Source organism: Oncorhynchus clarkii, chromosome 10 (genome assembly GCF_045791955.1).
Source record: "Oncorhynchus clarkii lewisi isolate Uvic-CL-2024 chromosome 10, UVic_Ocla_1.0, whole genome shotgun sequence".
Taxonomy (NCBI): domain Eukaryota; kingdom Metazoa; phylum Chordata; class Actinopteri; order Salmoniformes; family Salmonidae; genus Oncorhynchus; species Oncorhynchus clarkii.
The window spans coordinates 22288178-22301436 of NC_092156.1; the positions used below are offsets into that span (position 1 = coordinate 22288178).

General features: G+C 43.8%; 1 protein-coding gene across 1 annotated transcript in view; it reads right to left on the minus strand.

The window, feature by feature from the left end:
- The window catches only part of LOC139418148 (roundabout homolog 2-like), a 135204-nt gene that overhangs the window by 39992 nt on the left and 81953 nt on the right, over positions 1–13259 (minus strand). Inside the window, exons 7-8 of the mRNA XM_071167377.1 lie at positions 5806–5930; positions 1646–1817 (exon numbers count right to left, since the gene is read on the minus strand). Coding sequence (XP_071023478.1) covers positions 1646–1817; positions 5806–5930 — 297 coding nt within the window. The remainder of the gene's footprint in view (positions 1–1645; positions 1818–5805; positions 5931–13259) is intronic.

The window sequence follows — 13259 nt, forward strand, 5'->3', positions numbered from 1 at the left end:
TCCTAAAATTGAATAAATATATATATTTTTCAGCAATCTACACACAATACCCCATAACTATGAAGTTTAAAGAGGTTTTTAGAATGTTTTACAAACGTATAAAAAAAAAAAAACACATACCTCATTCACATAAGTATTGCTATGAGACTTGAAATTGAGCAAAGGTGTATCCTGTTTCCATTGATCATCCTTGAGATGTTTCTACAACTTGATTGGAGTCCACCTGTGGTGAATTCAATTGATTGGACATGATTTGGAAAGGCACACACCTGTCTATATATGTCCCACAGTTGACAGTGCATGTCAGAGCAAAAACCAAGTCATGAGGTCGAAGGAATTGTCCGAAGATCTCCGAGACAGGATTGTGTCGAGGCACAGATCTGGAGAAGGGTACCAAATAAATTCTGCAGCATTGAAGGTCCCCAGGAACACAGTGGCCTCCAAACTTCCATCAGAAGTTTGGAACCACCAAGACTCTTACTAGAGCTGGCCGCTCAGCCAAACCGAGCAATTGGGGGCTAAGGGCTTGGTCAGGGAGGTGACTAAGAACCCGATGGTCACTCTGACAGAGCTCTAGAGTTCCTCTGTGGAGATGGAAGAACCTTCCAGAAGGACAACTATCCCTGCAGCACTCCACCAAAACCTGTCTCAGAGCGCTCAGGACTTCAGACTGGGGTGAAGGTTCCCCTTCCAACAGGACAATGACCCTAAGCATACAGCCAAGACAATGCAGGAGTGGCTTCGGAACAAGTCTCTGATTGTCCTTGAGCAGCCCAGCCAGAGCCTGGACTTGAACCCAATCGAACATCTCTGGAGAGACCTGAAAATAGCTGTGCTGCAACGCTCCCCATCCAGCCTGACAGAGCTTGAGAGGATCTGCAGAGAAGAATGGTAGAAACTCACCAAATACAGGTGTGCAAAACTTGTAGCGTCATACCCAAAAAGACTCAATGATGTAATCGCTGCCAAAGGTGCTTCAACAAAGTACTGAGTAAAGGGTCTGAGTACTTGTGTACATGTGAAATATCAGTTTTAAATTGGCAAAAAAAATTGCTTTGTCATTATAGGGTTAGGGTTAGGGCTAGAATATGGCTATAACAAAATGTGGAAAATTCAAGGCATCAGAATACTTCCCGAAGGAACTCTATGATTGGCCAACAACAAGCTACACACGCCACGCTCTTCTCTCTTGAAAAGCAAGAGCAGCTGCATAAATTATAAAATGTCTCTCTCTGTCTCTACTGCAGCAATCACATTCAGACCTGTACATTCCAGGCAAGTCAGTTAAAATTACACATACCCGAGACAATCATACCAGATCCAACTGAGACCCGTGACATTATTTAGAGTTCTGGATTTTTATTTAACCTTTATTTAACTAGTCAAGTCAGCTAAGAACATATTCTTAACTGGAACAGTGGGTTAACTGCCTTGTTCAGGGGCAGAATGACAGATTTTTACCTTGTCAGCTCTGGGATTCAATCCAGCAACCTTTTGGTTATTGGCCCAACGCTTTAACCACTAGGCTACTTGCTGCCCCACGGGTATATGTGGAGTCGGACCCGCTTGGGTCCCAGATCAGGTCTCGGGTATATGTGGATCTGTGAAGCCCTCTAGAGTTTGTGTTCCTCCCACAGACACTCACCACTCTCGACCTCCAGCAGGGCCTTGGTGAGGATGCTCCCAGCTACAGAGATAGCCTGACAGATGTAGTATCCCGAGTCCTCACTGTGGACGTCTGTGATGGTCAGCTCCCCGCTCAGAGACACAGAGAACCGTCCCGACTGGGCAGCTTCCTGGATGGGGAACAGCAGGATCTGGGGAGGCAGGAAATGACACAACACACTGTCACATAACAAGTAGGCTGAAACCAGTCAGCACAGGGGGACAAAACTTTACATAAACTGTTGTCACACAACAGGTAAAGCATATCACAACAACACATTATTCTGAATGTAATTTGGTTCTCAATTAACCACCCTGATAGAAATTGGCTGTGTAAAACTGAATAGTATTTTGTGAGTGGAATTTTGAAAGTGTAAAGCAGTGGATACACTTAAGATAATTCAGCCACATGAGAGAGAGAGAGAGAGAGAGAGAGAGAGAGAGAGAATGCCTGTGTGTGCATGCATGCAGTGTATGTATGTGTGTGTGGTGTTCGTCGCCTCTAATGTGTATGTGTATATTTTGGGGGGTTGCAGGGGTGCGGTGCTCTTTGACTCTGTCCTCTAAGAGGCTTAAAGCTGTTTGGTGGACAGCCCATGGCTAGAGGTAAAAGATGAAGGGATAATCGTGTGTGCGTGAGAGGCAGAGAGAGAGTGAAAAAGGGAGAGGGCCACAGTCGCGCTTAGTGATAGAGAGAGGGAGGACACAGGCACAGAGGGATTGAGGGATGGATAGAGGGAGAAGATGGGCACAGAGGGACAGTGGGAGGGATAGAGGGAGGGAAATAATAGAAGGAAAGGGCAAAGAAGGAAAAAAGAGAGGGCCACAGGGGCACAGATGGAGGGAAAGAGGGAGGAGAGGGGCGCAGAGGGATAGAGGAAGGTATAGTGGGAATAGTTAGTTAAACCAAAGAGAAGCCCTCTGTTGTGGTATTTAGAGCCAGGCAGTTTGGTGTTATCTAACAGCCATGGCAGGGCTACAAATGGGTTCTCTCTCTCTCTCTCTCTCTGCACCTCCTACTCTCACATACAATCCTTTGCTCTCTACATCAACTTCTCATTCCTCTCCCCTCTTTAACATTAGCATCTATCCATTTCTATCTTCCCTTTTCTGTTTCTACCTCTCCCTCTACCCACTATACCAACCACTCTCTCCCTCTATCCACCTTCTCTTCATATCTCTCTCTCCATCACCCCCCCCCCCCCCCTCCCCCCACCCTCCTTCTGTCCCTGAGAGTGGTGCTACAGGCTCCCACGCACACACTCCCATCAAGCCTTTCAGCATGTTGTCGCAGACTGTGATGCATCACAGAGTTCTCTGTATTCTCACAGTGACTCGCAGACACATACACACACTTATTTTCTATCTTGCTTAAAGAGCCTATATACTCCTGGTGAGATCTGCTCTAAAATGAGAAGTATATTGCACATTTACACCATAGACTAACACCAGAATCAGGCAGATTCTGCCTTTAAACTCCTTAAGTTCCAGTAATAGGCTACACCAGTGGTCGGCAGCCTTTTCCATTTGGAGTGCCAAGTTATTGTACCATTTCTACTGATCTGCATGACAGTTATGATTTTCATATGCACATTTTCATGGAACGGTTTCATTTTATTTATAAAAAGGTCTTCCTATCTCAAAGTCAATGTCATGTGGTTAATCAAAACTATCTAGATGAAAATTATACAAATCTAAAAGTAACTTCTATTGCCATTGCCAATGGGTAAAAATCGCCTACATAAAGCCAATAAATATAGACATTGCAGCCCGCAGGTAGAAAATATCCTGATAAAAATAAAAATCCTATAAACCACATTGGCTACGCATGGCCTGTCTGTAAGTAACTTGAAACATTGTATCAACCATTAACTTGGTCAGCCAGAAGCTGGTGCTAACAAACTTGCAACATTGTATCAAATATTCTGGGCCCTCAGAGTTTCCTGTGCCAATGAGCTCCAGACAGACAGACACCGCTGTAGACTTTTTGTGCAAGGGATAAGACGTAATCAGGTAGGCCTATTTTATGACGTTTCCACCCGACCAGAGCATGACATTTTTTTTCATTTCATGCTGAGTGGTTATCGAAAGGGAGAGCGCTGGAAATATTTTTCAAATAGGCGACGTTGAGGATCTATTGACAATCTCAATGGATGTGAAAAAAATACTGTTTACTTACTGTTTGAGTCAAAGAAAAATGAGTTTGAGAATTTCCACAGTGATGGTGAGGTAAGACAATGAGAAATGGTATCAGATCCCCAAATGGGCACATTTATAAGCCTACATTTCCGAGCAGGCCAGGTAGCCTAGGCCTAGTTCTATACGTAATTAAGTGCGTGTCCTTACTCAAGATTGACAGGAGCACTCCAAACAAAAGACAATGAATAAATTGACAACTTGTAAATGGAATGAAATAAACATGTGTAGCCTAGGTTGTGCGCTCTACAAACAACGTGTCCACTTCTACATTGACAACAGTAAGACTGTAATGCATTCAATATATCATTATTATTAACGGAAAATACCGTAACCAAACAAATGTAGATTAGAAGTTATGGGAATTAAAGGTAAATGTACTGCTGGTGATACTGGTGTTGTAAGGGGCTTATTACAGTTGTATTCCAGCCACTAGGGAGTACTCAGGTGAATCCCATGGGAAATAAAGCAAAACAGTTTATGTTAACTGGGGGAGAGGAATAAAAACTATTTTTTTTAAATGCTCTAAACTGCTGTTACATCGTGTTGACATGATCAAGTAAACAGTACCTTTCGCGCTGGAGTTTACATTATAAGCGCATAGAAAGGATAACACATGTGTTACTTTCTATGAGCTTATAATATACACTACCGTTCAAAAGTTTGGGCTCACTTAGACATTTCCTTGTTTTTGAAAGAAAAGCACATTTGATCAACATACAATTGATCAGAAATACCGTGTTGACATTGTTAATGTTGTAAATGACTATTGTAGCTGGAAACGGGCTGATTTTTAATGGAATATCTATATAGGCGTACAGAGGCCCATTATCAGCAACCATCACTCCTGTGTTCCAATGGCACGTAGTGTTAGTTAATCCAAGTTTATCATTTTAAAAGGCTAATTGATCATTAGAAAACCCTTTTGAAATTATGTTAGCACAGCTGAAAACTGTTGTTCTGATTAAAGAAGCAATAAAACTGACCTTTAGACTTACAGTATCTGGAGCATCAGCATTTGTAGGTTCGATTACAGGCTCAAAATGGCCAGAAACAAAGCACTTTCTTCTGAAACTCGTCAGTCTATTATTGTTCTGAGAAATGAAGGCTATTCCATGTGAGAAATTGCGCAATTGCCAAGAAACTGAAGATCTGGTACGTCGTGTACTACTCCCTTCACAGAACAGAGCAAACGGGCTCTAACCAGAATAGAAAGAGGAGTGGGAGGCCCTAGTGCACAACTGAGCAAGAGAACAAGTACATTAGAGTGTCTAGTTTGAGAAACAGACGCCTCACAAGTCCTCAACTGGCAGCTTCATTAAATAGTACCTGCAAAACACCAGTCTCAACGTCAGTGAACAGTGAAGAAGCGACTGTGGGATACTGGCCTTCTAGGCAGAGTTCCTCTGTCCAATGTCTGTGTTCTTTTGCCAATCTTAATCTTTATTTTTTAACTTTTTCTTTGCAACTCTGCCTAGAAGGCCAGCCTCCCGGAATCGTCTCTTCACTGTTGACGTTGAGACTGGTGTTTTGTGGGTACTATTTACAACATTAACAATGTCTACACTGTATTTCTGATCAATTTGATGTTATTTTAATGGACAATTTTATTTATTTTTCTTTAAAAAAACAAGGACATTTTAAGTGACCCCAAACTTTTGAATGGTAGTGTAAACTCCAATTTTTTAATTGGTCACCAATGTTGTATTGTACTGTTAGTTGACTAACTGTAGCCCGTCTGATGCTCAGCACAATTCATGTCAGCCTCCTCTGTCCTCTTTCATCAATGACCCATTTTCGACCAATGGCCTGCCATTGACATGGCAGCCATTTTGTGCCAGAACCACACTGACTGAACATCAGTTTCCACAGTGAAGTGGTCATATTGGTGTATACAGAACAACTGTGTTGACCTGATACAGCATTCTATGGAGGGTGTCTTACCTGGCTGCCTTCTTTCTGCCAGAACACGGCAGGTGGAGGGTTGCCCTTGGTTCCACAGAGGAAGTTTACAGTGCGACCCTGGGCTGTGATCTGGTCCCGGGGCCGAACCACAATCTGAGGGGGCACTGCAGAGAGAGGGAAGAGTATGTTAGGACATCCAGAATATGTTCAGGTTGTGTTTCTTTGTGTGTGCACGTGTGTGTGTGCATGCCTGTGTTTGGTGTGCACTTGCTATCCTGTCTTCTTGTGAGTGTGTCTGCAAGCGGTGTGTGTGTCCACCAAGCTGTAACCATTGACACTGTGCATGTGTGGAATGCTTAGAGGCCCACCAGAGCACCCTGTGCTCACAAACACTATGGACACACACACACACACACACACACACACACACACACACACACACACACACACACCTCTGTTTAGAGTGAATAAAATACAGACCACTACTTTGACAACTCTACCAATCTAGCACTTACATCATTTGGGTTCTTTGGCTTTCTACATGCTCAGCGGTGCATATAGAGGAGCCCATCCTCCCTCTCTATCCTACCCAGTCATGTACACCTTAAACTGGGGCACACATCTGGAGATTTGGAGGTCACTTCTTGATCTAGAACCTTGTATTCAGATGTCTTTGAAGGAGGAAAATAATACAATGGGGGTGAGGAGAATGAGACTTCATCCTCATAATCTCACACACACACTCACACTCACACACACACACACACACACACACACACACACACACACACACACACACACACACACACACACACACACACACACACACAGCTTCTTGATTGCTATTGATCACACAACCAGCTATTGTCTATTATTGCAGAGGGACTGAATGTGTAATGATGTCACCTTTGGCCTTGCAGTGCCTAATTGATTTCTCATCTCTCTGGCTGATCCACCTCTCTTATTTCACTCTCAATTAGAGAGCAGACAGAGATGAAGGCCAGGGGGTAAAGAGAAGGAGGGGTAGAGAGGAATATGGGTAGAGAGAAGGAGAGGGGGTAGAGCGAGTGAGTTGGGGGAGTGAGAGGCAGAAAGAGAGAAAGGAAAAGAGAGTTAGAGACAGGTCCTGACAGAGCACATTAATAGTGCCTTTGGGTTGCATCCTATTTATCTCCTCTTTCATTTCCTTTCAATTCATCAAACCAATAGTGGAGCCAGACCCCAGCAATCATTATCGACCCACCTAGAGCAGTTAGTCTAACAGAAAAACTACCACCTTTAGTTAACTGCCCTGTGAGTATTTTCACATTGGAGGTGTGTTTATTTCAGGATGGTTGCTCTATTTCTGAAGTGTATAGGCCTACCACAAGCTTTCATTTTTCCCTATCAACGCACCATAGACAAAGCTACCCCTTCTTCCTGTCACACTCGCTCTTCACATAGTGGGACGGGTGTGGTCGGCATGTCAACAACCGAATAAATCACCCGCAAAATAGACCCCGGGCAGAGGTCGCTGAGGGTCGTGTTCAGGGGTTAAACGAGGCACCACATGCTGACCCCAAAGGTCAACAAGTTAAAATCTGAAACACATTCCCTACTGTCTGTTATTTGAGCTAGGGGCTGTGGGGCAGAAGAAGAGCTAGCTAGCTAGCAAACAAAAGTAACACCAGAAAACAACAATCTATGTATCCCTCTTTTCTGTCTACGTAGCTATCTCTGGAGCGTGCGCTCCTATTGATTAAATCCCATTGTCACGGTTGATGAAAGCACTGAAGTAGTGCAGAAACGCAGTGTAATAACCACATCTTATGCTACCTCACCCTAGGCTTGTGCGCACACACACAAAGACAACACACTTGTATGTGGCGGCAGCGTAGCCTAGTGGTTAGAGTGTTGTACTAGTAACCGAAAGGTTGCAAGATCCAATCCCCAAGGTGACAAGGTACAAATCTGTCGTTCTGCCCCTGAACAAGGCAGTTAACCCAGTGTTCCTAGCCCGTCATTGAAAATAATAATTTGTTCTTAACGGACTTGCCTAGTTAATAAATAAAATAAAAAATATATATATATCGACAACAATACCAACAAAACAAATCCAGTGCACACTAGACAAGGGGTTTGATTAAGACAACTTGACTAAGCACACTCCAGCTAGTTTTAGTGTTTTTTTTAACTGGGTCTTTTTCTCCGCCGAAGCTCCATCTTGAGAATAACAATGGCGATGCTTGATTTGAAGAGACATTCACTCACACATTGCCTATGGCTACAATAAATAATTAGCCATAAAGGGCACAGCGCTACGCACTGAGCTTCAGAGCCAGGAAAAATTGAGAAAATTCAATGTTCTCACATGGGATAGCACATTGGGGAACACACTGTAATGGTGGATCTAAAATATACATAACACCAGAATTGAGAAAACGTATCAGATGTGTCATAGGGAAGAAATAAGAAATGCCTTCCGCCTACTACACGTTTTAAGAAACTAATGCTTACATTAGTTTTTTCCCACAATGTGATTTTCTGGAGAAAAAAATTCTCATTTTGTCTGTCATGGTTGAAGTGTACCTATTATAAATTACAGGCCTCTCTCATCTTTTTAAGAGGGAGAACTTGCATAATTGGTGGCTGACTAAATACTTTTTTGCCCCACTGTATGTAAGAATGCTGTTCATTGACTACAGCTCAGCCTTCAACACCATAGTGAAGCTCATCATTACGTTCGGGGCACTGGGGCTGAACCCCGCCCTGTGCAACTGAGTCCTGGACCTCCTGACGGGCCGCCCCGAGGTAGTGAAGGTAGAAAAAATCCAATCACACATATACAGTTACTGGCACAATGCTCTAACCACTGGGCTACCTGCCGCCCCTATCTACTCTGTTTAGAGTACATGTACAGTTGAAGTCGGAAGTTAACATACACCTTAGCCAAATACATTTGAACTCAGTTTTTCACAATTCCTGACATTTAATCCTAGAAAAATGCCCTGTCTTAGGCCAGTTAGGATCACCACTTTATTATAAGAATGTGAAATGTCAGAATAATAGTAGAGAGAATGATTTATTTCAGCTTTTATTTCTTTCATCACATTCCCAGTGGGTCAGAAGATTACATACACTCTCTTAGTATTTGGTAGCATTGCCTTTAAATTGTTTAACTTGGGTCAAATGTTTCGGGTAGCCTTCCACAAGTTTCCCACAATAAGTTGGGTGAATTTTGGCCCATTCCTCCTGACAGGGCTGGTGTAACTGAGTCAGGTTTGTAGGCCTCCTTGCTCGCACACGCTTTTTCAGTTCTGCACACAAATTTTCTATAGGATTAAGGTTAGGGCTTTGTGATGGCCACTCCAATACCTTGACATTCTTGTCCTTAAGCCGTTATGCCACAACTTTGGAAGTATGCTTGGGGTCATTGTCCATTTGGAAGACCCATTTGCGACCAAACTTTAACTGATGTCTTGAGATGTTGCTTCAATATATCCACAAAACTTCCCTCCTCATGATGCAATCTATTTTGTAAAGTGCACAAGTCCCTCCTGCAGCAACGCACCCCAACAACATGATGCTGCCACCCCTGTGCTTCACGGTTGGGATGGTGTTCTTCTGCTTGCAAGCCTTCCCCTTTTTCCTCCAAACATAACGATGGTCATTATGGCCAAACAGTTCAATTTTTGTTTCATCAGACCGAGGACATTTCTCCAAAAAGTATGATCTTTGTCCCCATGTGCAGTTGAAAACTGTAGTCTGGCTTTTTTATGGCGGTTTTGGAGCAGTGGCTTCTTCCTTGCTGAGCGTTCTTTCAGGTTATGTCAATATAGGACTCGTTTTACTATGGATATAGATACTTTTGTACCTGTTTCCTCCAGCATCTTCACAAGGTCCGTTGCTGTTAGGGAATTTATTTGCACTTTTCACACCAAAGTATGTTCATCTCTAGGAGACAGAACACGTCTCCTTCCTGAGGGGTATGACGGCTGCGTGGTCCCATGGTGTTAATATGTGCGTACTATTGTTTGTACAGATGAACGTGGTACCTTCAGGTGTTTGGAAATTGCTCCCAAGGATGAACCAGACTTGTGGAGGTCTACAATTTATTTTCTGAGGTCTTGGTCTTGGATTTTCCCATGATGTCAAGCAAAAAGGCACTGAGTTTGAAGGTAGGCCTTGAAATACATCCACAGGTACACCTCCAATTGACTCAAATTCTGTCAATTAGCCTGTCAGAAGCTTCTAAAGCCATGACATAATTTTCTGGAATTTTCCAAGCTGTTTAAAGGGACAGTCAACTTAGTGTATGTAAACTTCTGACCAACTGGAATTGTGATACAGTGAAATAATCTGTCTGTAAACAATTGTTGGAAAAAATATTTGTTTCATGCACAAAGTAGATATCCCTAACCGACTTGCCAAAACTATAGTTTGTTAACAAGAAATTTGTGGAGTGGTTGAAATACTAGTTTTAATGACTCTAACCTAAGTGTATGTAAACTTCCGACTTCAATATACACTGCTCAAAAAAATAAAGGGAACACTTAAAACAACACAATGTAACTCCAAGTCAATCACACTTCTGTGAAATCAAACTGTCCACTTAGGAAGCAACACCGATTGACAATAAATTTCACATGCTGTTGTGCAAATGGAATAGACAACAGGTGGAAATTATAGGCAATTAGCAAGACACCCCCAATAAAGGAGTGGTTCTGCAGGTGGTGACCACAGACCACTTCTCAGTTCCTATGCTTCCTGGCTGATGTTTCGGTCACTTTTGAATGCTGGCGGAGATTTCACTCTAGTGGTAGCATGAGACAGAGTTTACAACCCACACAAGTGGCTCAGGTAGTGCAGCTCATCCAGGATGGCACATCAATGCGAGCTGTGGCAGGAAGGTTTGCTGTGTCTGTCAGACAGGCCAGTACATCAGGAGATGAGGAGGAGGCCGTAGGAGGGCAACAACCCAGCAGCAGGACCGCTACCTCCGGCTTTGTGCAAGGAGGAGCAGGAGGAGCACTGCCAGAGCCATGCAAAATTACCTCCAGCAGGCCACAAATGTGCATGTGTCTGCTCAAACGGTCAGAAACAGACTCCATGAGGGTGGTATGAGGGTCCGACGTCCACAGGTAGGGGTTGTGCTTACAGCCCAACACTGTGCAGGACGTTTAGCATTTGCCAGAGAACACCAAGATTGGCAAATTCGCCACTGGCGCCCTGTGCTCTTCACAGATGAAAGCAGGTTCACACTGAGCACATGTGACAGACGTGACAGTCTAGAGATGCCGTGGAGAACGTTCTGCTGTCTGCAACATCCTCCAGCATGACTGGTTTGGCGGTGGGTCAGTCATGGTGTGGGGTGGCATTTCTTTGGGGGGCCGCACAGCCCTCCATGTGCTCGCCAGAGGTAGCCTGACTGCCATTAGGTATCGAGATGAGATCCTCAAACCCCTTGTGAGACCATATGCTGGTGCGGTTGGCCCTGGGTTCCTCCTAATGCAAGACAATGCTAGACCTCATGTGGCTGGAGTGTGTCAGCAGTTCCTGCAAGAGGAAGGCATTGATGCTATGGACATGGCCCGCCCGTTCCCCAGACCTGAATCCAATTGAGCACATCTGGGACATCATGTCTTGCTCCATCCACCAACGCCACGCCACATTGCACCACAGACTGTCCAGGAGTTGGCAGATGCTTTAGTCCAGGTCTGGGAGGAGATCCCTCAGGAGACCATCCGCCACCTCATCAGGAGCATGCACAGGCGTTGTAGAGAGGTCATACAGGCACATGGAGGCCACACACACTACTGAGCCTCATTTTGACTTGTTTTAAGGACATTACATCAAAGTTGGATCAGCCTGTAGTGTCGTTTTCCACTTTAATTTTGAGTGTGACTCCAAATCCAGACCTCCATGGGTTGATCAATTGGATTTCCATTGATCATTTTTGTGTGATTTTGTTGTCAGCACATTCAACTATGTAAAGAAAAAAGTATTTAATAAGAATATTTGATTCATTCAAATCTAGGGTGTGTTATTTTAGTGTTCCCTTTATTTTTTTGAGCAGTGTATATGTACTTCAGACTCCAACATTGCTCATCCTAATATTTATATATTTCAAACCAGATGCAATGGAGTATCACTGCAGAACGCTGTGGTAGCCATGCTGGTTAAGTGTGCCTTTAATTCTAAATAAATCACAGTGTCACCAGCAATACACCATCACACTTCCTCCTCCCTACTTCCCGGTGGAAACCACACATGCGGAGATCATCCGTTCACCTACTCTGCGTCTCACAAAGACAAGGTGGTTGGAACAAAAAATGTCTAATTTGGACTCACTCGACCAAAGAACAGATTTCCACCAGTCTAATGTTCATTGCTCTTGATTCTTTCTTATTGGTGTCCTTTAGTAGTAGCTTCTTTGCAGCAATTCGACCATGAAGGCCTGATTCACGCAGTCTCCTCTGAACAGTTGATGTTGAGATGTGTCTGTTACTTGAACTTTGTGAAGTATTTATTTGGGCTGCAATCTGGGGTGCAGTTAACTCTAACGTACTTATCCTCTGCAGCAGAGGTAACTCTGGATCTTTCTTTCCTGTGGCGGTCCTAATGAGTGCCAGTGTCATCAGAGCGCTTGATGGTTTTTGCGACTACACTTGAAGAAATTTAAAAGTTCCGCATTGACTGACCTTCATGTTCTAAAGTAATGATGGACTGTCGTTTCTCTTTGCTTATTTCAGCTGTTCTTTCCATAATATGGATTTGGTATTTTACCAAATAGGGCTGTCTTCTGTACCTTTCCTTCACAACACAACTGATTGGCTAAAATGCAATAAGAAGGAAAGAAATGGTTGAGAGAATGCTAAGAGTTAGCAAAGGTGTCATCAAGGCAAAGGGTGGATACTTTGAAGAATTTCAAATATAAAATATATTTTTATTTGTTTAACACTTTTTTGGTTACTACATGATTTCATATGTGTTATGTCATAGCTTTGAAGTCTTCACTATTATTCTACAATGTAGCAAATAGTCAAAATAAAGAAATACCCCTCCATCCTCCAAAACACCACCCTGCCAAGCCGCACTGCTCGCTTAATCCAGAAGCACCAATGTGTCGGAGGAAACACCGTCCAGCTGGCAAACGGGTCAGCTTGCAGGCACCCAGCCCACCATAAGGAGTCGCTGGAGAGCGATGGAAATCCCAGCTGGCCAACTCCTCCCCTAACCCAGACAACGCTGGGCCAATTGTGCGCCGCCTCATGGGTCTACCGGTCACGTCCGGCTGTGGGAGAGCCCGGGTCTGTAGTGACGCCTCAAGCACTACAATGCCTTAGATGGCTGCGCCACTCGGGAGGCCCCCCAATGACCAGTCTGACAGAACTACAGAGTTCCTTGGCTGCGATAGAAGAACCTGCCAGAAGGATAACAGTCTCTACAGCACTTCACCAATTAGGGCTTTATTGGAGAGTGGCCAGAAAAAAGCCACTCCTGAGAAAAAGGTG